Source organism: Grammomys surdaster, unplaced genomic scaffold (genome assembly GCF_004785775.1).
Source record: "Grammomys surdaster isolate TR1022 unplaced genomic scaffold, NIH_TR_1.0 125956, whole genome shotgun sequence".
Classification (NCBI taxonomy): Eukaryota; Metazoa; Chordata; class Mammalia; order Rodentia; family Muridae; genus Grammomys; species Grammomys surdaster.
In genome coordinates this window covers 605,169-628,200 of record NW_021620775.1, presented here as the reverse complement: position 1 = coordinate 628,200, position 23,032 = coordinate 605,169, and the positions used below count along the sequence as shown (strand labels likewise).

Here is a 23,032-nt window from a genome sequence, read left to right as displayed (position 1 = left end):
GGGCACTTTACCTCTCTTGTTGGTTCAAGCAGTACCAGTGGCTGTCCTAGTCTAAGGCCCACCCTCTGAGTAGCAAGGTTTTATTATAGAGGAACCACATACAGAAAAATGTGAAGAACCCACGAAAGTTTATTACATGTGCCTTTTGGCATTTTTAAAGAGCTCAAGGTGAGTAGGTAAAATACAAAAGAAAGAATAGTAACATTTTACTCTATAGTATGTCAGATGTATTGACTTACAGAATAGTAAACGTAAACCCTGCAGTGTTATTCATTTACCCACTTCATAATCACTAGCTCAGCATTAATCAGTTTTGTCTCTTATGTACACACTTATTCTCATCCTGCAGATAACTAATTTTTCTTTCTTTTACAACTTAGAGATTGAAGATTATAATGCCAATTCTAATACAGACTTCTGAAGTTTTTGTTTTTGTGGCATTCCTATTTCTTAGAACAAATTTTGAAGAAATAGGATAGGTTAAAAAGTGGTATAAATGAAGATACTTAGAATTTTTAATGTAAAAACAGTTTAAAGCAAACTGAAATGTCTAAATAACAGGTGAATTAGAATTTATAAGTTAAATTGAATATCATTTGAGAATTTCAAATGCTTATATTGAAATTCATGTACTAACATGAGAAAACAGTTGGGGCGGGGCTGAAGAGATGGTTCAGTGTTTAAAGCAGTTACCCCTACAACTATAAGGAGCAGGATTTGAACCCCAGGACCCATGTAAATGTTGGGTGGGTATGGCAGCCTGCCTGTAATTCCAGCCTCTAAAGGCAAAAACAGGGTCCCCAGGGCAAGCAAGAGAGACCAGCAGTGTCAGTGTGCTCTAGGCTGATGGAGATATGGCATCTCTGAAAAGGTAGGAGAGCTGCTGGGGATAGTTGCCAACATGCACTTGGGGCCTCCACATGCATGTGTAGCCACACAGCCATGCAAAACATCCATATGCACACATCAAAATGGAAAAAAAAGATGAATGTAAACTTTAAAATACCTACTTTCACATGTGCTTGTCATATAGTAGTCAATTCTCTTTCTAATTTTTAGGTGTAATTATTTTGTTGATGTTTCTTAAGTTGTAAGAAAAATCATTACCAATTTCTGTTTTATTCCCTGGCAGTTTCATACATATGTACATTTTAGTTATTTTTACCCTTCATCCTCTCTGATCCCACTGAACCCTTTTTTCCTCCCACAAGTCTCTCTTTCATGGTCTTTTGTTTCCTTTTTACAGCGCACTGACTTTATAGTTTCCTTGAGCATGGTGGGGCCGGGTCATTTGGTGAGCAGCTTGGAATGGCACTGAGGAAGGCAACTTTCCCTCCCCTAAACTGTTTTAACACTTTTAAGTGCTTTATTTAAAATGTAAACTGTGATTAAGAAAGGTCTTCATCTTAAGACTGGGAAGTAAAGTGCTTTTCTCACAAGCATGGGGACCTTTTTTTTTAAGAGGAAATAAGGACAAAGCCTCATGAAATGGCACATGCCTGTAACCCCAGCCCTTAGGAGTGAAAATGGGGGAACTTGTCAGACTTGTCTGGTCTTCCCCAGTGAGCTCCAGGCTTAGTGAAAAGCAACCTTAAAAATAAGATGGAGAGCTAGTAGAAAAGATGCTTGCTGCTGACTTGTGGGTGAGCACACACACACACACACACACACCTACACACAGAGTTTTTTAGAGAATTATAATCTTTCTTCTGCAGGTTAAAATCAACAGGTTTGTTTCGCACTCTTCCAAGGTCTGTTGTGCCTTCCGGCAGACTGTCGATTTCCAGAAGCTCAGGCGCAGCTGACCTCAAGCACCGTCCGCCCTGAGACGTGCTCTTTGCTCTTCTCTCTCCCGAACGTTAGAAAATTGGGTTTCCCTCTGTCCTTGAAAGTTTTCCTTCTTTTTTTTTTCTGAATAAAATTTTTGCTCTTTCATTCAAGGAAGATATTTATTATTGAGAGATGAGGAGTGCCTGTCGTTTACGAGTGATCAAGTCATAAAATGGGGCCACCTCTGTCTGACCAGAGTTAGGCGGCTGTTTACTAATATTTGTGGGGAGAGTTGTTTTGTTTCACAAAGTCTGTTATCGAAGGGGAATTGCTAAGGAATGCTGACCTGTTAGAACGTACTATCACTCAGCATCTCCGGATCCCTTGTCATGGCTTTTTTGAGGCAGTCTATGAACTTTGATGGCCTCTGAAACCTAAGTTTAAGAGGAAAGACCTGACCTATTTGTAAATCACAAAGATACCTTTCCCATCAGGAAGCGATCGAGCGCCTGTTTGCTCAAATGGAACTTGTCCTCTTTGGTACCAAATCTTAGGTTTATGTTTGGACTAGTAAGAGATTACATTGTGTCTGTGCTGTGCTCTACTTGCTTTTCTTTGCTGAGAATTTTGTTCATAAACTATATTAGAAATATAAGGCATTTTCTTTAATACAGATATTTTCCTATGACAATTCATGTTAATTTAGTTGAAAAATTAAACTTTTTTCATAGAAAATCTAAAATGCTTTGTAAAAATTCTGTGGGTATATTTGGTTTATATCTCAACATTTATAATATCATCTTGTTTAATTTTGATAATTTGCTTTTAGCAGCTTTTAAGTTCATAACACGGTGTTTTCTTTATTTTCTTTTCATTTCCCTTCAATTTCAGAGCACGTAACTTCTAATGCCAGCGATAGCGAAAGTAGTTACCGTAAGTGTTTCATGTTACTTGTTCTTTTGTTTAAAAAAAAATTAATAAGTATTACCGAGTGGCTTTTTCCTAAATGATGCTATAAAAACTAAAAGTCAGATTCCTAAGATTGTTAAACCAGGAAGAGCCAAGTAAAATTATAGACTTGAAAAGGTTAATCACCTGAAGGTTGAGTATCTCTAACCCAAAGCCCAAAGTCTGCAGCAACAGTGTGACAATATAAAGGTTTCAGATCTTGGAACATTTAATATTTCAAATTTTTCAATTCAGAGTTGTTCAGCCAAGTTTGACTGTATAGATACTTTTAAATGCATAAAACTCTAAATCTGAAACATTTTTGCTGTAAGCATTTTGGCTAAGGGGGCCCTCAAATTCCACATACTGAAAGGTTAATTTCAAGGTTTTAATGAAAACAAACCCACTTACCAACTTATTTATGTATACTATACTTAGTATGTGGATTTGTGTGCACCTTATAAAAAGTAAATATCTGTTGGGCAATAAACTTGTATTTTCCTATTTTCTTTAGTAATTTTGTTTTCTAATATAAGCAGTAAAAGAGTATTTGTTAATAATTCTGAATCACTATTAGTTTATTTTCTTTTTATTCTATGCAACCATTGCGAAAAAGCAATAGTCTATTCCCTTGCTGTTTAATGCTGTACCTCTGATGTTAATTAAGCTATACAAATGGGATATGGAAAGGTAGGAGGATATGTGAATGTTGATTGTAGCAGCTTAAACATTAAAATTGTTTTTTTAACTTTTTTTACTGCTGTCTAAAATGAAAGTAATCTTGATTACAGATGAATATGGCTGCTCAAAAGGTTAATAATCCTGTTACAAGTCCCAGATATTTCATGTTGGCAATATATACTTTTAACCCTCATTCATTTGTTGAATATTTTCTCTACATAATAGCTATATGATTTGAGAAAGAAGAATGGGAAAATAATTTTTCATTTCAGCATTTTATTTGCTTATAACCAGAATCCAATATAGATAGTTGGGTGTTGGTCTAGACTATAAAGAGGTCATGAAAGTATATACTGTCTTTTCTCACCGTTTGCATGAATTATTAAGTTGTGGAATATCCAACTGCATGTTTTTACAGTATGTAAACCATTTTTTATATCAGTAATTTTTGTTTTGTTTTGTTTTGTTGAGACACTAAGTGTGTAGCCTTGGCTGTCCTGAAACTCTACGTAGAACAGGCTAGCGTCAAACTCAAAGATCTGACCTGCTTCTGCCACCTAACTGCTAGGATTAAAGGCATATGCCACCATGCCTGAATACATTAGTAATTTACAAAACAAAAACAAATAAAAAAAAGCAGCTCATGAAGTATCTGTTTTGTGATACTACAATAATGAGATTGGAAGCAAGCACACAGTGTCCAGCAAGTACAGATAGTGTGTGCCACTGTCACAGATTTAGCACCGGCAGCTGCATGCGTAGTCATGTGCACAGATCGTGACCCAGTCACAAGGCAATAGAGTTGTTACAAGATTTTGATAGAGAAAACCTGTCCAAACACCTTATCCAGTCTTCGTTGCTTCCATTCAGTCCCTGAACATTTTCTGTAGTACATGTTAAAAGTCCAGTTTCAGTTGTTTTCATGGTGTTCAGATATAGTTGATAGGTTGTTTTCATTCATAATATTTCCAAAGCTCCTTTAACTTAAGATGCTTTAACATCTGAAGTGCTTTTGTGATTAAAACAAAATTATAAATAAATATAGCTTTAACTAAATATACTCAATTGGAACAGAAACAGTATCTTCAGCAACTTTCTGAGTTTTTCTCAATTTGATTTTTTCTTTAAAGATGAGTCTCACTATATGGTCCAGGCCAACCTTAATCCTCCTGTGTGAGAATCAAGTGCTGGAATTATAGGCAAGCAGTCCCACATCCAGCCACAGTACATATTTATAGTAAATATTCTTGTTCCCAAATGAAGGGGTGTTTGTTGGTTTTGTTTTTTGCTATTGGGAGGCAGCTTTGTTGTTTGTTTTTTTATAGTACTAGGGATCAAACTCGGGCACCTTGCCAGTAAGTTGAATCTCCAGCCAGAAATGAAGATTTTAATGGATTTGATGATGTATAAATAAAATAAGCACATAATAACATATGGATAAAATAGTACATATGTCTTACATATTAAATTTACCATTATGGTTTAGTAATCTCCTCTTTTGTTGTAAGTCTTGCCTTGGATACTTATGACATAAGTACCTTTTTGTGTGTCGTGTTACTACTCAGCAAGTCCTAACATCTTACACGTTAAGAATTAGATGAGTCGTACGGAGCAGGGCTACGTTGGCATTCGCTAGCTTTACAGATTTTCTTATCCTTGTTTAACTTTCCAATAGGTGGTCAAGAGGAATATGTTTTATCTTATGAACCAGTGAATCAACAAGAAGGTTTGTGGAGTTTGTTGATGTTTTATAGCCTTATTAAAAAGTGTATTTCAGGGCCAATGAGATGGCTCAGTGGATAAGGGTGCTTGCTGTCAAACCTGGTGACCTCAGTTAAGACCCCAGAAATGATATGGTAGGAAGAGAGAACCAACTCACCACAAGTTATCCTCTGACCTCCACATACACACACCATGTCACACAGAGAAAAATTAATTATAATAAATAGATTAATATAAAAATAAATATACTTAGTTTGAAAAATCAGACTATTAGGTCCCATAAAATACTAGAACCAAGTCATTTTATATTGGCTGGGTTTAATTGGTATTGCATCCCTAAGCTCACTGTATCTACCTTTCCACCCCTCCAACCACAGTACTGGTCTGATTCTTACCAAAGATCTTCCTCCTTCAGCATGACCCACTGTGTGCTTGTTAGGCTAGCTCATCTCTCTAGATCACAGTGTCATCCTGTGACTTCCTATACCCAGTTTTTGTCTCCTTTACTCTGCTTTCTTGTTTTTAATTTCAAAAACCATCGATACAACATCATACTCCGTTTTCTAGTTATAATGAAGTGTTAACAACCTTTTAAAATGTCTAAGATACTAAATATAACTTGACTTCCAAGATTTTAATAAGGATTTGTTTACAAAGTAGTACTTAGTTGAGAACATAATGTAAAGAAAGAATGAAGAAGAGAGTCTTCATAATAGTTCAGAATGGTTTTGTTCTCTGCTGAAATACACTAATGTTTGTTAAATGTTTATTCTTTTTAATACGTTTATTCTTGTAGTTAATTATACCCGACCAGTCATCATATTAGGACCTATGAAAGACAGAGTAAATGATGACTTAATCTCAGAATTTCCTGACAAATTTGGATCCTGTGTCCCTCGTGAGTAACCCAAATTAAAACTATTTAACATTTTCTTTCACTGTATTTGGTAGAAGTAAATGTAACTGCTTTAAAGATTATAGTTAATTATTTTATTAATTATTCCTTCTTCCTCAATATTATTGTCTCTTTTTTTAGATTTAAGTCTTATGTTCAACCTTTTTAAAAGGAATTAAGTAGATGTATTTATTCTGTTTTTAAATATTAAACACTTCCCCAAGTTCTTTTTTATTGAAGATACAACTAGACCAAAGCGTGACTATGAGGTGGATGGAAGAGATTATCATTTTGTGACTTCAAGAGAACAGATGGAGAAAGATATCCAGGAGCATAAGTTCATTGAAGCTGGCCAGTATAACAACCATCTCTATGGAACGAGCGTTCAGTCTGTGCGAGCAGTGGCAGAGAAGGTGAGCACCAGGCCCCCCAGAGTAGAGTTCCTAATAAAGGCTACTCTACTTTATGTGTATTGAAACATATAATACAGCTGGCATAGCCTTGGTAGCTTATTAACGTTACTGCTTTAGTTGAGCAAGTATTAGATTTTTTGTTGTTATTGTTGTGGGGTTTGGGTTTGGGTTTGGGTTTGGTTTGGTTTGGTTTGGTTTGGTTTGGTTTGTTTCTAGATAGGGTTTCTCTGTGTAGCCCTGGCTATCCTGGAACTCACTCTGTAGACCAGGCTGGCCTTGAACTCAGAAATCCACCTGACTCTGCCTCCCAAGTGCTAAGATTAAAGGCGGCGTGCGCCACCACCACCCGGCTAATATTAGATTTAAAGTGACTTAGAAAAGTTCATCTAAGAACAGGTTGTCGAGTCTGAGAATGAGATGATCATGTGCCTCCATAAAATGGGGGGTGGTTACCCTAAGGCCTTGTTCTGGCTAAGGTCACCAGTGTCCCTGATTAAAAATGAGTTCCCAGGAAGGTCTTTGGGACTTAAAACTTTACTAGACCACTACTCAAAATGGAAGTCTTACTCCAATAGCTTCTTATATTGGTGCAAGTGTGTCTCTTATATTGAGATCTATCCCAGGGACAGCTTATAAAAGCAAATACCATAAAAGCTTATACATAGGTGCAGGAAGTCCTGCTGGGTGGGTGGTTCAGGTCCACACTTATTGTGGGCAACTATACAAAACAGTACTACTGACTTGTATTGTGATTGTCTTCCAAGGGCACAGAGCATAACAGAATATGTAATCAATCTTGACATTAGAACATTTCCTTATAATGGCAGGCTAGCCAGGTAACAGCTACATAGACCTTTAACAGGTTACAACATTTCCCAACAAATAATAACTTAAATATCAGATATCCCTGAATTCCCAATAGACTTTTTTTTTTAGAAATTTATATCATAATTATAAACTCTATGTAAAAAAGTCTAGAATAGTGTTCTAGTTTCATTTCTGTCATTGTGATAAAATGCCCTGACCAAAGCATCTTAGGAGTTTATTTAGCTTATAATTCCAGTGATCCTTTAATTGATGGGAACTCAATTAAACTCAGGCAACTAATGACAGCATGTCCGGAGTCAAGACCTTTGCATCCTGCTGCCTTTCTTTCCTCTCGTACAGTTCAGGGCCCAGTCTGTAAAACTGCCACCCACATTCAAGATGATGCTTCTCACTTCGTTAACAGTCCCGACAGCCCCTCCATAACCATGCCCTCAGACTAACCTGATTTCCTCAGGGGAGGCTCCTCCTTCACATCATTCCAAGTTTTGGCAATGACATTTAAAACCATCACAAATAGCTAGACAATTTTGTAAAATAGCAAGGTTGAGGGACTCATACTACGTAATTTTGATACAATAATAATAATAATAATAATAATAATAATATCTCAGTGTAAAGAGAGTAATGAAGTTCAAAGGGGCTACACATTGAAGGGTTCTGAAGTAAGCCGAGATTGGTGGTACACACATGCAATTTCAGCTACTCGGGTAAAACAAGAAGATCACTTAAACCCAAGAGATAAAAGCCAATCCTTTCAACATATCAAGACTCTGTCTCAATCAAGAAAAGAAAATGTAATCCTGTAATAGACCTACACACACGGTCATATGGAGAAAAGAACAAATTCTGTGAGGTGATAGATGCTTTGAGCATGTGATGACAGAACAGTTAAGTAGCTTCAGTTCATGCTACTTACAAGTCTAACTGAAGAATAGGTCTAAATTCTAAAACTATAAACTTCTGAGGAAAAGCATAAGGAGAGGCAGATGCAATGGCTCAGTAGTTAGGAATGCTGGCTGCTGCTCCTGTGAAGTCCTGACGGCTTACGTCCTCCTATAACTCAGTTCCAGTGACTCTGATGCCTGCTTCTGGCCTCCAAGGGCAGTCGGCACACATAAGTGCACATACATGCAGGCACTCATACATAAAATAAAAATAAGTAATTTATCAAGAAAAATCATGACCCTAAGTTAGACAAAGATGTCAAATACAGAGTCCACAGAAAAAAAAGATGATAGATTGGAGTTCATCAAAATAAAAACTCTGCTCCTGCAAAACACTGATCAGGAAGAAATGTGGCAGCAGCTGGTAAACTACCGTCCTCCACCGAGCAGTTCAGTTCTAGGACATTTTCACAGACACACATACCAGTAATAGGAAAAGTGCCTTTGCAGAGGGGTTGCCGCTGTCACCTTAATCCAAGGGTGAGATACTGTAAACTATTGAAAGTCAGAAACAGCCATGAATTGGAAATCTTTACAGTTAATAGATGAGAGTGAAATATCTATGAATTGATTTGCAACATGCAGAGGATCTATGACTTAGTATTTTAAAAGGAGAAATAAGAAAACACATCTACTCAGTTGTGTGTAAATGCAGGAAGGACTGATCAGAACCTGATAAGACTAGTTACTGACACAGGAAAAGTGGGAGGCAGATCAAAGAGTGGAATATTTGATTGTCAAAGTAAGTTAGTAACTGATTATAAAACACAGTGCTGCGTAAAAATTGAGTAGTCCGTGAAGGCGTAAGCAAGAAAGATGGAGGCGAAGCCTTATCTACACATACTGTCTATGCTCATCAGGGCCACGGCATGACAAAGTAGGGAAATCTTCTTTGAAATTCTCATGCTAAGCTGGACAGTGGTGGCACACACCTTTAATCCCAGCACTTGGGAGACAGAGGCAGGTGGATATCTGAGTTCCAGGCCAGCCAGAGCTACACAGAGAAACCCTGTCTCAAAAAATAAAAAAAATAAATAAATAATAAAAAAAATAAAAAAAGAAATTCTCATGCTAATAATTATTTCAGGCAAGAACATTAAAGGTGATTAAAATCATATCTTAAATTAATCACAATAAGTGGCATTTTTGTGAGAAACAAGAGTATTTGCATTCCAGGAAAGTGTCTACCCTAAAAGTAGTTTAAAAGGCAAAGATAATTTTACAGTGGAGAACTTTTAAACAGACAGAAGTTTAAATGTAATCACATTGTCATTAGAAATGGGAAAAAAATATATATACATATATATATGTATATATATATATATGTATGTATGTATGTATATATATATCACATACCTTCTTAATAAAATGAACTAAGAACAGGATACCTGTCAGAGTATTCCAGAAATGTGTAACTTGCCCTCTGATCATCGAGAGACAGGCTGAGCCATATAAGGCATATCCTATGAAATGAGTGATCTTACTCTTCAAAAACTCCAAGATCAGGGCTAGAGTGAGTCGGCTCTATAAATAAAGTGCAGTGCTTTTGGTTAGAATGGGGACCTGTGTTCCCTTCTCCTGTACTCATGTAAAAGCCAGGCAGGTTGGGGTTGAGCAGGGTGGACACAGGCGAGTCCCTGCAGCTCGTGGGCCAGCTAGTCTCCCCTAAACAGTGGTCCGGGTTCAGTGAGCAAGCTTATCCTAAAAAATCAATAAAGTTGAATGGGGTGGGGATAGGGGGACACACCTTTAATCTCAGTACACAGGAGATGGATCTCTGTGAGTTGAAGGCCATCCTGGTCTACAGAGCGAGTTCCAGGACAGCCAGGGCCACACAGAGAAACCCTGTCTCAAAAAACAAGGTAGAGAGCAGAAACACTGGACTTTGGTCTCTGCCCTCTGCATTCACGTGCTCAGTATATGCATACTCAACACAAAAACAGTAAAATACCAAGACCTAGAATGGCAAGGGCTGAGTAGCCCAGCTGCTGGCAGGCAGACTTGTCAGTAAATCAAACCCATGTCCTAGATTGCAGCCTCAGCCCGCAACTCTTCATTGCTTATGCAGTCAGGAGCATTAGATGAGCAGCTAGAGTCACTGTGATTATCTTTGGGTAATATAGACCAAAGGATTATTATTATTTCTGCAGTTACAGTAAAACTAATACATATCTGTAAAGAGTGAAGCCAGCATGTTAGTTTTCTGTCTCTGTGAAGGAAGACAGGGAAGGATTTGTTTTAGCTCATGGTCTCAGAGGTTTCAGTACATCGTGGAGAAACAAAGAGAGTAGAAATTACACAGAAATCCCTTCAGAGTCATACTTCCAATGAGCTGCTTCCTCCAATGAGATGTCACTTCCATTGAGCTTAGCCTAACACAGGGCTAGAGGGATGGCTCAGTCAGTAAAGTCCTGGCCACATAAGCACGAGTCCCTGACGTTAGATCCCTAGTGCCACATAAAGCAGAGTCTCATGTGCACTTATAATCCCAGCCCTGGGAAGCAAAGACGGAAGGCTCTCTGGAAATGACTGACTAGTGGCTAGTCTAGCCTGAGGTGACAAGCCTCAGGTGCCGTGAGACCACATCTCAAAAAAAAGTGAAGCTCAATTAAGGACGACACCTGATGTCAGCCTCTGGCCGGCATACGTGCACATATACATTAAAAATAAATAAAATTATCAACTTTTTTTAATACTGTGAATATATTAATTTCTTTACGTTTTTGTATGTTTAGTCTTTTACAATATTTTTATTATAATATAGACTTGCCTATTGAGTATCATTTCTTCACATGAACTCTAGTCTTTAAATTACAGGCTTTTTTTTTTTTTCTTTCTTTCTTCTTTTTTTTTTTTGGTTTTTCGAGACAGGGTTTCTCTGTGTAGCCCTGGCTGTCCTGGAACTCACTCTGTAGACCAGGCTGGCCTCGAACTCAGAAATCCGCCTGCCTCTGCCTCCCAAGTGCTGGGATTAAAGGCGTGCACCACCACCACCCAGCGAATTACAAGCTATTTTATGAGACTGAGGACCTGATTTTAAATATTCCAATAAAATTTATTTAATTTGCATTTTACACATTTCTATGTAACTTGGAAATACATAGCTGTAGTAAAAATGTAAATGATCTTTTGTGTCAGTGTATTTGTTAAAAAAAAGTTATAGAAATACAGAATTGGGTTTTCCAAATTGCAGTTTATGGGATCTTCCAGCCCCTGATACAATGAGGATCAGAAGCATGGAATAGTGGCACTGAGGGGCTAGGAGAGGGCTCGGTGCTTACGAGTGCATACTGCCCTCACCAGGGAGCCTCCCCAGGGAGCCCACAGCTCCCGCAGCGAACTCTCCTACACTCCACTTCCAGAGTGACAGACTCTCTGTTGTTCTCTTCTGGTCTCCTTGGACACACACACAGGCATGTACATAAATAAAAATATGACTTTACAGGTTTACTGAGTGAAAGGCATGACGCACTCCATGTGTTTTTTCACCTTCTATTGGCCATGCCATTTTATGATATGAAGTTGGTTAATGTCCTTTTGATTTATTTGTATATTTTAACCTATATGTACAGATGAGAGTGTGTGTGTGTGTGTGTGTCTGTACACGTGAGTATGTAGAGGTACCCATTGGGGTCAGAAGAGAGTAATCCCCTGAAGCCATAATGACCAGTAACCGGTGACAACCCAACTTGGGGGCAATGAACTCCTCTGTAAAAAGAATGCACACTTCACTGAGCCATCTCTCCACTCATTTTAGAAGTTGTTGGTCTATAAAAGCTGGGGATTGACCTGTATTTTAACTCTTTTTGGCTTCGAGAATGGAAAAGTAATTATTCATAATCATTATCTTCATGTAATTTCCCTTCTGCAGTTTAATGATAAATGACAATTTTGCTTGAAGTAAAAAGGATCTAAAGGAAGTACAATTCAGACTGACCTGTGGGAAACTCCTTGGTATGATTGAAAAGATTTGGCCCACTTATTTAATTGTCTTCTTTATTGTCTCTATTTTAGGGCAAACATTGTATCCTTGATGTGTCTGGAAATGCCATAAAGAGGTTACAGATTGCACAGCTTTACCCAGTATCTATTTTTATTAAACCCAAATCCATGGAAAATATCATGTAAGTGTAAATGTCTAGAATGTTCCCTTTAAATGCAGATCAGCCAGCCTTGAGTTACTTATTTGTCCTCATTCTCTGCATCTATAAAATGAAGATTATAGTATTTATATCTATCCTAGAGGGTATGTGTGACATTAACCACCATCATGGTCATCATCGTTCATACTATCTAAGGGGCAGTGCAGCTATATGGTAACCATTAAAAAGATAAAAGGATGGTGGCTCCCTGGCTGACAAGACGTGAGATGGCTCCATTAAGGCATTTGCCTCCAAGCCTGAAGACCTGAGTTCAATATCCAGGATCCACACAACAAAAGAGGAGGACTCCTACAAGCTGCTCCCTGACCCCACTCACACACATACATTTGCATACATGAATATAGTTTAATTTTCTTAGTAGAATTAAGTGGAAAAGAAAAGTAAGTGCAAATAAAAACAAGTAGAACAAAAATATAGTATCAGTGGGCCTAAATAATCCTGTTGAAATTCACTAAGTACTGTACTCAACATATGCAAAATACATACTGATTTCAGATACACCTCCCATGACCACACTGCCTGCTGGAGTACAGTTTTCAAATGAGTGGAAAACAATATTCTCTGACCACAGCAAAATTAAACTGGAAATTAATAATAAAAATATGCTTATAAATTAGAAGCTCAGCATTATACTTCTGAATAGGTTAAAAAAATTACAGAAAAATTAATAAATGTTTTGAACTACATATAAAAGCTGACAAACTTAATGTCATATCTTTGGTAAAGGAGATTGATTACACAGCCTGTAAACATGAAACTAAAGGTGTATTGCCAAACCCCCGATCTCAGGGCTGTGGAGTTGAGGAGGCCACCTGAAAATCCAAGACCAGCTGAGACTACAGAGTGAGAGAGACACTGTTTCAAAAAAACATAAACAGGGAGAAAAGTTGGAAGTCAACCATAAATTCAAAGAAGCCAGAAGAGTGTACTATCAAATCAGTATAGAACAGTGAACAATGGGAAGATGTTCTTGGAAAATACAATAAATATTAAGAATGATGAAGAAATAGAGTCAGGCATTTTTATGTGAACACCAGAATGGAAAAAGATGATCAGTATACATCAGTGGCCACTATAGTTTTGACACACGTGGCCCAGTAAAAATTAGGAATTGGACAGAGCACGCACTCGGTATGGTACTGACTTTAAATAACTGAAAGCCATGATATCATAGTGGTACTAACCTGCACATCAGGAAGGTGAAAATGGGAAAAGACAGCACCTCTTTGACAGGAATACAGAGCATCTGAAACAAGTCAGTCTTCAAGTGTCATGGTGAATCTATATTGATTATTTTACAGTAGTTTCAAAAGCTTGACACATGCAGAATTTATGATTAACCTAAACTCTCCTTCCTAGATACATACAACAGAAGTGCTTGCTAGTATTACACATAATCTCTTGCCAGCAAAAGTGCTATTCAAATAGCCACCACCTAGAAACTACCTCAATGACCACCACCACCACATACATCAATAACAATGAAACATTCTGCAAGAATAATCATGAGCTGAGCAGTCTCCAGCTACAAACACATAAGAGAGTCATAGAATTTGAATAGATCTCAGAAGTACACGTGCTCTGAAATTCCAAGTTTTATCATCGCTTGCAAAACCCAATGGAACCTAGCCATGAGGATGGCACACTGAGTCCCAGAGCACTGGTACTGCTCTGTTAGACCTGACTCTAGGTGCACTGCACAGGTTTGTGACAATTTGTCAGGCTGTACATGAAAGTCACTACACTTCCATGTTTTTTAAAGTTACATCTCAAAACATGTTAACTAAAAAAGGACAGAAGGAAAGAAAATCTTGCATAATGACCACAAGCAAAATTTATTCCTAGTATATTAAACTGATACTAATATTTAAAAATCTTATCAGGAGACCAAAGGTCCAGAGTAGGGCACCTGTCCAGCATAAACAAAGGGTGTAGGAGTTACTCAGGCTGGACTTGAATCTCCAAATAATGAACACACCAGTAACCACCCCACCTACACAACAACTTCACTGTCAAGATCTATCTGCTCAACCTAGTTTGGAACTGTGAAGTCTTTTGAAGCCATACAGCTTCCTAGGGTTAGTTTGAAAGGTTAATTTTAGCTCTCAGCGTGATGTCAGCTCCCATTTTTTAATTTTTTTTTTTTTTTTTTTTAGTCCTGTAGCAAGCAGCCATGCATGCATTTCTTCAGCAGTCTGTGTACAATTTCTGAGATGCTGCAAAAGACAAAACAGAGACCCTGTATTCATGGGCCAGCAACGGCTATTCCAGCTGGTGCTGTCTCTGATTGGAAGTATAATAAGGTGCTTATAAAGTAATTGTCAAAGTTTTAAAAGCCCCAGTGCCTTTTCCCAGACCCACCCTACCTCCTTGACTTTGCTTTTTTTACTTCGGTAGCCAGCCCAGGACATTTGAAAGTGTCACATATATGGATGGAATTTATAGATATATCATACATGACCATGGGAAGACACAGTCTCAGAAAATACCTGAGTAAAATCTTCAGCTTATATCAAGCTGCCTCAGTACAACAATACTCTACAACAATAATTAAATTTTAAATAAAACAGCAAAAATTATTCTCTAGAGTTGCTGAATCATAAGAATACAATACGAAATTTTAACAACAACAAAAAGTATACAAAGAAACAGCAAAGAATGGCCCATTCAAAGGAAAAATCAAATTCCCTGAGACAGACCAAATGTCAAATTCACTACAGACTGTAAAACCACTTAGTACAATTCGTTGTTTTTAAGTAAAAAATAACAGGTTTCCATATAATGTTCTCAAGCATCTGAAGCCTATGTACTCGGTGCTCATGGGCACCTCCACTACCCTCTCTTCCCCCTCCCTCCCTCGTCGTACCCTTCCTGCCCTTCCTTACGTTATATAATACTTATAGTGCCTCGAAGACATGCAGAAGAACTGAAAGGCAAGATCAAAGTCAAGAAAAGTGTATCTGAGCAAGTTGGAATATCAATAAAGAAAAAAACTTGAATTCTAGGAGGGCTAGCAATGCCCCCCCCCCCCTCCAAGAGCAGACTACTCTTAGGAAGGATCCAAGTCAGGTTCCTCCAGGGGATCCATGCCCTAGGGCTTGGGGCCTTCACGCTGCACTCAGGTACACACACCCACACCACCACACAAAGATACAGAATTAAAAATAACATTTTTTGTTTTCTAATTTTTAGTTCTGGATGTAAAAAAAAGTTACTAAAATAAATTTAGTATAGAGATTCAGAGGCAAGTTTGAACAGGCAGAAGATTCATTAAATAGGACAATGGAAATTATCAAATCTGAGGAACATTGGAGGAAAGTTAACAGAGCTTCAAGGAACTAGAAGATGGCACTGAGTAGGTCAACGTGTTATGATTTCAAAATGTGAGTGGGGACAGATTATTTGAAGAAACTTCCCAGGTTTTATTTAAAAGTCATAAATATCCAAGATGTTGAGTAAAGTCCAAGCATAAGAGACAGAAGTGCCCTAGCTGGGGTGTGCTACAGTCATACTGTAGGAAGTCAGTGTTGTACACAACGTGACTCATCACACACAAGAGAACTTCCAGTAAGATGATCAGCAGAATCCTCCTCAGAAGCTTTGGAGGTCCGAGGCATGATCAGTCCTGAGGGCTGAAAGGGCACAACACCATAGCCATGCAGAAGGCCATGCTTAATGCTGAAGGGGTGAGAGCATCCTCTCACGAATCGGAAACGAACCTCCCATAGACCTGTCTTCCAGCTGCAGGAGGACTAAGCTTGTGTTTGGCTCACTTCTCTCCACATACACCCAGATAATTGTGAAATAAATGTCATATGTATCATTTCATATACCATAAAAATAATTAAAAGCATCCCCACTGAGGGTATGGCATGTAGCCCACAATATTTTTTAATATCATGTCAGATGTCCTTCCTTGTGTTTTATGTTTACAGGCTTTTTTTCCTCTAGCCACCAAGTTCTAGCTAAGGTTTCTTCATGGGAGAACGCTACGCTTTTAATCTAAGTCTTCCTCCTCGTTCCTCTCTCATCCCACTCCACTTCACTGATGAGGAAACTAGGTCATTTCAGTGTTTCCCCAGACTGTACGTTCTGATTGGTTGTTTAATCTGTCCATTTATGGTCTGTAAATTGGTATATAGATCTGTGAATCACATCTTAATGTGAAGTACACAGGGAAACTGTCCAACGAATGCACTGGTTGCTCTGAGCTAGGGTAGAAAGTGCCACAGTCCTGTTGTCACTTGGAGTGTGGGGCAGCAGGCTTACTGACTGCATCTGTTCCCAGTGACAGCAATAGTTTGCACAGACTTGAACTACTCATTTTATGCCTTATGTGTCCTCTGTCATCTTTTTTGAAAGAGTATACAACATGGTAATCAGCAATTTCTGAATGTATTTGCATAGGGAAATGAATAAGCGCCTAACAGAAGAGCAGGCCAGAAAAACATTTGAGAGAGCCGTGAAGCTGGAGCAGGAGTTCACTGAACATTTCACAGGTGGGAGGCGGTGTCGGGCTGGGCGGGGGTTGGGAGGGACTCTGCTGGGTCACATCTACTAGTAGGAACTAGTCCTGGAGTTTCCAAAACAAACATGTAAGATCTGCGGTTTGTCCTGTGCCTGGCTGGTAATGGGAAAATGAAAAAAATGTCTACCCTTGACCACAATCTCCTTATCCTGTTCTGCTCCCAACCTCTGGGAACCGTCACTGTGCTCCCTGCCTCTGGGAGTTCAGTTTAGATTCCACAGGGAAATGAAGCCATGTCAGATTTATTTTTATGTGTCTGGTTTAATGTAGCTTAAGATGTTGTATATTCATTCATGTCAGAAATTACCAGATTCCTTCTGGATCTGTTCTATTTACAGATATTTAGGTACCCTATATTTTCTTTGTTGGCAAACATTTAGGTGGTTTTCGTTGCTTTGTCTATTGTGAATAATGAGGTTATTAATGAGGTTATTAATAATGAGGTTATATCAAAGAATTGCAAGTGCAATTCTTTGATATTTCTTTGTTGGCTTAGACCTCTTGCTGTGTTTTCTGTAGACTGGGTATAAGCAAGAATTGTTTAGCTGACAGTTGAGAACTGGGAATTCCTAGATGAGAGGGATAACCTACAGAGGGTGACAAGCACAGAAGACTGGAGGACAGAGTCACCAGCCTCATTCTGGCAGCAGCGGCCTACCTTTGTAATAACAGCTTAGATTCTGACTGTTGCCAAGGTGTCCCTGAACTCCTGGACTCAAGTGACCCCTCTACATTTGCTACCTGAGTAGCTGGGACCATGTATACACACTGTGACTGCATTTAAAATAATGATCACATGAGTTCCAGTAAGTGCTCTGATAGCAAAAGCCATGTGCTAAAGGGAGGGGCATGTATTTTTTTAATTTCATATTTACAGGGAAACCATAAGAATATTAGCATAGAACAGAACAGCTCAGAGGGAAACCATAAAAATATTAGCATAGAACAGAACAGCTCACACCTTTAATCTCAGCACTAGGGAGGCAGAGGCAGGCAGATCTTTGAATTCAAGACCAGCCTGGTCTACAGAGTGAGTTTCAGACAGGCAAGACTACATACACAGAGAAACCTTGGGTGGGGCAGGGATCATGCCTTTTACCTGAATTTCCCAAATATTAATATTTTATCACTAAAATATCCAAGAATAAGTTACAAATAGATGCCTTTTACTTCTAACTATTTTGATATTTCAAACATTCCTTTAAAGAAGACTTTTGGGTGTTTGTTCATATTCCTCACATGCTGAGAGTGGTGTTCATCACTCAGGGAATGTAATGTGGGTAATGTCACCTTCATGCAGGCTTTCCCAGTAGTGGCACTTGTCAGAGTAAGATGGCAAAAAAGAAAAAAAGGCAGGATCCACTCCAGGAACACACGTTCCACTGAACATGTCATTGATCTAGAACTGTCTATCAAGCCCTTACTTACTAGTCAGTCATTGGCAACCTTGACTTGGGGGTGAGGGGGTCTGGTTCAGAGAGGGTTTCCCCTGTGTTTTGTTTTTCAGGACTGGGTTTTTCTGTATAGCCCTGGCTGTCCTGGAGCTCTGTAGTCCAGGCTAACCTCAGACTCACAGAGATCCGCCTACTTCTGCCTCCCAAGTGCTGGGATTAAAGGCGTGTGCCACCATGCCCAGTTACCTGCCTTGACAATCTTTAAGAATGAAGGCTAGTTCTCTTGTGGAATCTCCGTAGATTTGGGTCAGTTTGGGACAGGCAAGTCAGAGACGTAACATAGGCAGTGCTTATAACACAGTCTGAACCATTCATGTCATGGTGTTGCTTGTAATGGTAATGGCTACGATATCTTGGACTTGACCTCCACTCTTCCAACTCAGGGACAACCACGACTTTTGTAGTAAGCAAAGCGTGTTTCCCAGCACAGTCCTTCAACAGCTGCCCTTCCCCAGAATAATTTACTGCTTGCCACTGTGAGCCTGCCCTGACCCAGTCACAGAAACTGGCGTTTGCCAAATGTCTGTCTTCGCAATTAGGAAGGATACCTGTATGTAGTTCAAATGTGAACTTTCACAGGACTGATACTCTAAACATTATAAAGCTTAAAACTTGACTACTCAAACACTCTGAGCTACATAGACACTCTTGTTTTGTACATAAATGTCCCTCCATACAGTATCCTTAACCTCACTCGCCAGCCTGGACAGTTTTACTTTACATCACCATTTGGCATTTCACCCCAGAAGTCTCAGGCCGCAGGAAACATGGCCATTTCCTTACACCCGTGCACACTTGCTGCTTGTTTTCAGTCTCAGGGTGTAGACCTTGTCAGCGTCGAGTTTAACATACCTGCCTGGGTCTCCTGAGTGCTGGGCTGAGTTGCTCTAAGCCGCCTGCCTGGCTCCATGCTGAATCCTTTCTAGTTGTATTAACTACCCTTGATTCTTACAGATCTAGAGACTCCCAATTATCCAGAGAATTAGTTCTTAGTAATTGTTACCATTTTGTTGTTGTTGTTAGTTGTGTTTTTTGAAAAAGGATCTATCTGTGTAGCCCAGGCTGACCTAGAATTTATAATCTTCCTGCCTTTGCCTTTCAAGTTGTAAAATTATAAGTATGCACCATGATACATGCTGTGTTATTTTTATTTGTACATTATTTCAGGCAGGAAATAAGCTTTCTCTTTTTTTTTTTTTTTTTTTTTTTTTTTGGTTTTTCAAGACACGGTTTCTCTGTGTAGTCCTGGCTGTCCTGGAACTCACTCTGTAGACCAGGCTGGCCTCGAACTCAGAAATCCGCCTGCCTCTGCCTCCCAAGTGCTGGGATTAAAGGCATGTGCCACCATCGCCCGGCGTAAATAAGCTTTCTAATGTTGATTTTAATAGTTTCTAGCACTAAGATACAGATTGTGGATCTCAGTCTACATGGCACACTTCATACTTAGGCAGAGTGTGTAATCTGTTCCTTCCTCAGATCCTATCCTGCCACCTCCACAGAAGTGTGTGGGAACTCTGTAGTTCCCACAGAAGTCAAGGAAATAAACATTCTGTGTTAAAATAATAAAACTAACAACTGAGGGGCATAAAGCAGAGATAGAACATACAGTTAGCCTGTGCAGGGCCCTAGGTTCAGTCCCCAGCACCACCAGAAGAGTGAGCGAGCAAGCGAGCTAGTACAAGCTCGGATGATCAGCACACTAAACAAAGGATAAAGGCAGAACGCGTGTCTTGGTTGTTGTGTGTATTGTACAAAACGTAAAACTAACTAAACGACAGCTGTTGTAAACAAGTAGTATACTGTCGTCTCCCACCTCACCAGGAATGTTGACGGCAAAGGAGGATGGCTAATGGGCATTTCTGCTTTCTGTCGTTACAGCTGTTGTACAGGGGGACACGCTGGAGGACATTTACAACCAAGTGAAACAGATCATCGAAGAACAGTCTGGTCCTTACATCTGGGTCCCAGCAAAAGAAAAGTTATGAAGACGATGTTGCTCTCTCTTTTTTCCATGGTCCCATCTCTTACCCTACTCTGGAGTCTGTCTTCAGTGTCCTCCACACTGACGCAGGTCCCCTCCTCATGGTCGGCAGTTGTGCCCGTTTTTGACATCTGTGTCCCTTCATGTTGCATCATCTGTACTATTCTGTGTTACTATTGGTTTCTGGCCACTTTCCAGAACTGAAGATGAATGGCCTGACCAGCTATCTAGGGTTTGGGGAGATGCAAAATTGTAAAATTCCTTAATGTTTAAGGGAAAGTTAACTTTAAGAGATTTTCAGAAAAGCTTTATATACATTCTTTTCCAGTTTCAGTACAAATGAAAGAAAAGTGGTTTTAATCAGTGATTCAGTGGACCTTGAGCAACTCTGCACGCTTAACTCTACTAGCATGGTTTGGCCAGTGTATTAGCTCTCAAGTTCTTTCCTCAATTGACTTCTCCTATTAAAGTAATTATTTCATTAAAAACAAATAAGAAAAATAGGGATTTATTTCAAAATTAATGTCTGAGTTAACTATAATTTCAGGAGGGCTGTTTGTTATTCATGACAGGTCTTTATTGTGTGTGCCCTCCCCTAGGACACTTGCCCAGAATAACCATGCGAGTGTTTTTGATTGGCTTGTGCAACACTGTGGGTAGTGGGTCTCGAGCGTTGTCTGTGCACTGTGGTTATGGCTCTGTCAGGCTCAGAGAGCTCACTTTACACACACAACTGCAGACAAGAAAGCATTTTAGTGGACATATAGCAATCATGGCAGTGGAAAGGAGTCCAATTCATAGCCTAAAATTTTAATGTATGCTTAGGGAGGGGTCAGATTTTAATGACTATTTTACCCACAATAACTGCCTATTTTGTTATAATAAAATATATATAAATATATATAAAACTTTGTTTAACTAAACTCTGTAACTATGGGAATTATTTTCTTTACATAGTTGCACACACAAACATATATATATATATTTAAAATATATTTTTCTTTTGCCACCTACTTCTAACATTTTTTTTTGGTTTTTAAATTAAATATTAATTGATGCGACTTATTGTCCTTAATCATGTGATCTGAAGGCAAGCGTACGGTGGCGGTGAGGAGAAACCTCTAGAGAGATTAGATGGCGAGTAGATGTCAAGCCTGTTCTCCTCTTTCCTACAGAAGTTCCAGAAAGTTCCTAGGTTTCTGTCAGTGCTGTATTCTGTCATGGGGTTTGATTGTGGTCCTCTGCCTTTCCTCCTAGGTCTCCTCATTTTATTAACAGACAAACAAACTCCATTTTTGAGATTCCCCCAGATACTTCATCTTGCGTAGCTGCGCTGAACTAGAATTGCACAGGTCTTAGGGTAAACGAGGAAATGTTAGTGAGAGGCAGGGTGCCTTCAGAAGGCAGGTCCCCTAGTCCACTATTATATCATTTGGCTTCCCATTGCTCTTTGGAATTGTTTATTCGATATGTGATTTTGACAACTCTTTAAAATTTCTTAAATGAGTACTGGTTTGTAAAGAATTATCCATTCCGTTTATGAGAAAGAGGAGAACAGCTAATAAACTTTATTGTAAAATCCATGTCTTGAATTTTGGAAGTTTCTCTTTTTAATAAGCCAGCATGTATTGGGATGGTTCCCCACATTACATAACAAGTTAGGTCTAAAGGCATGAGCAGTATTTGTAGTTCTTACACTAGATGCAGTAAATTGCTGAAAGCATACTCGGGAAGATAAACGAAGGCTGTTGAGAGCTGCATAAACCACCTACAGAAGGGAGACCCGGCACAGCCGCTCTTCAGCAGGGTAGGCGGGTGGGTGCTCCACACTGAGCGCATAGAGAACCAGAAGGCACGGCACTTGCACTCTGAAAGTTGGGTTGGCTTTCTTTCTGGGTATCTTAAGTGATTTTTAAAGAAAAGATAACTGTAATGTTTCCTAGATTGTTGCATGAGTACTAATAATATAATCACTAATTACTGTATTCATGTTAGGATTTTACAATTTTGAAGAGCCAAGTGTCACCAGCCCCACCACCCTAAGGCTTAAAATGGAATTCCCTGACATGACATGGCTGGGAAATGGTGACGTGTGGAGTTCAGAGCCGGCCCTCTCCAGATACACATTTTTCTGGTAATTCTATGCTGCTTCATTGTTTAGCCCCTGTTTCATAAGGCATGCTGGTGTAAATTGGTCTCTGTACAGATTCCCACACAGTGACTAGGAGTAAGTTGTTCTGTGGCAGCCGAATACAAGTGGATCTCACATTGTCACATGGCAGTGAGGAGTCTCTTCAGACACATTGAAGACTTCATTACAAGTATAGTGTTTTGCCTGGGAGTTTCATATATTCATAAAAACTCCATGTTGGGATCTGTTTCATACTGTCCTTACGTTGAGGGGAGGTGACTTAAAATGTGGTCGCCTGCGTATGCTTCACTTCCTGGTCTGCAGCTGCCTCAGGCTCCTCCGTAAACAGAAGAAGCAGACCCCCAGCCCCTGCTAAATACTGGAATATTTAACTCCAACGATGGCACTTTGGGGGATTTAATACTAAGCAAATTTTTTTTTCTGAACTAGTAGGGCCAGCAGCCTCCTAAGGCTCCACCCCTTGTAATGTTACGTGTAATGAAATAGAAGCCTAGAATTCCTATGTCATCCAGAGTTCTGGGAGTCGGCACAGCTGGATAGAGCCCCTTGCCCG

At 39.2% G+C, this 23,032-nt stretch overlaps 1 protein-coding gene across 10 annotated transcripts in view; it reads left to right on the top strand.

The window, feature by feature from the left end:
• Dlg1 (discs large MAGUK scaffold protein 1) overlaps positions 1-21,910 on the top strand; it is a 193,860-nt gene extending 171,950 nt beyond the window's left edge. For all 10 annotated transcript variants that reach the window (XM_028753793.1, XM_028753792.1, XM_028753786.1 and 7 more), the window contains 7 exons: positions 2,662-2,703; positions 5,075-5,125; positions 5,918-6,019; positions 6,257-6,429; positions 12,216-12,325; positions 16,772-16,863; positions 20,225-21,910. In XM_028753793.1, coding sequence (XP_028609626.1) covers positions 2,662-2,703; positions 5,075-5,125; positions 5,918-6,019; positions 6,257-6,429; positions 12,216-12,325; positions 16,772-16,863; positions 20,225-20,331 — 677 coding nt within the window. In that variant the 3' untranslated portion in view covers positions 20,332-21,910. The remainder of the gene's footprint in view (positions 1-2,661; positions 2,704-5,074; positions 5,126-5,917; positions 6,020-6,256; positions 6,430-12,215; positions 12,326-16,771; positions 16,864-20,224) is intronic.
• Positions 21,911-23,032: the final 1,122 nt, after the last annotated feature.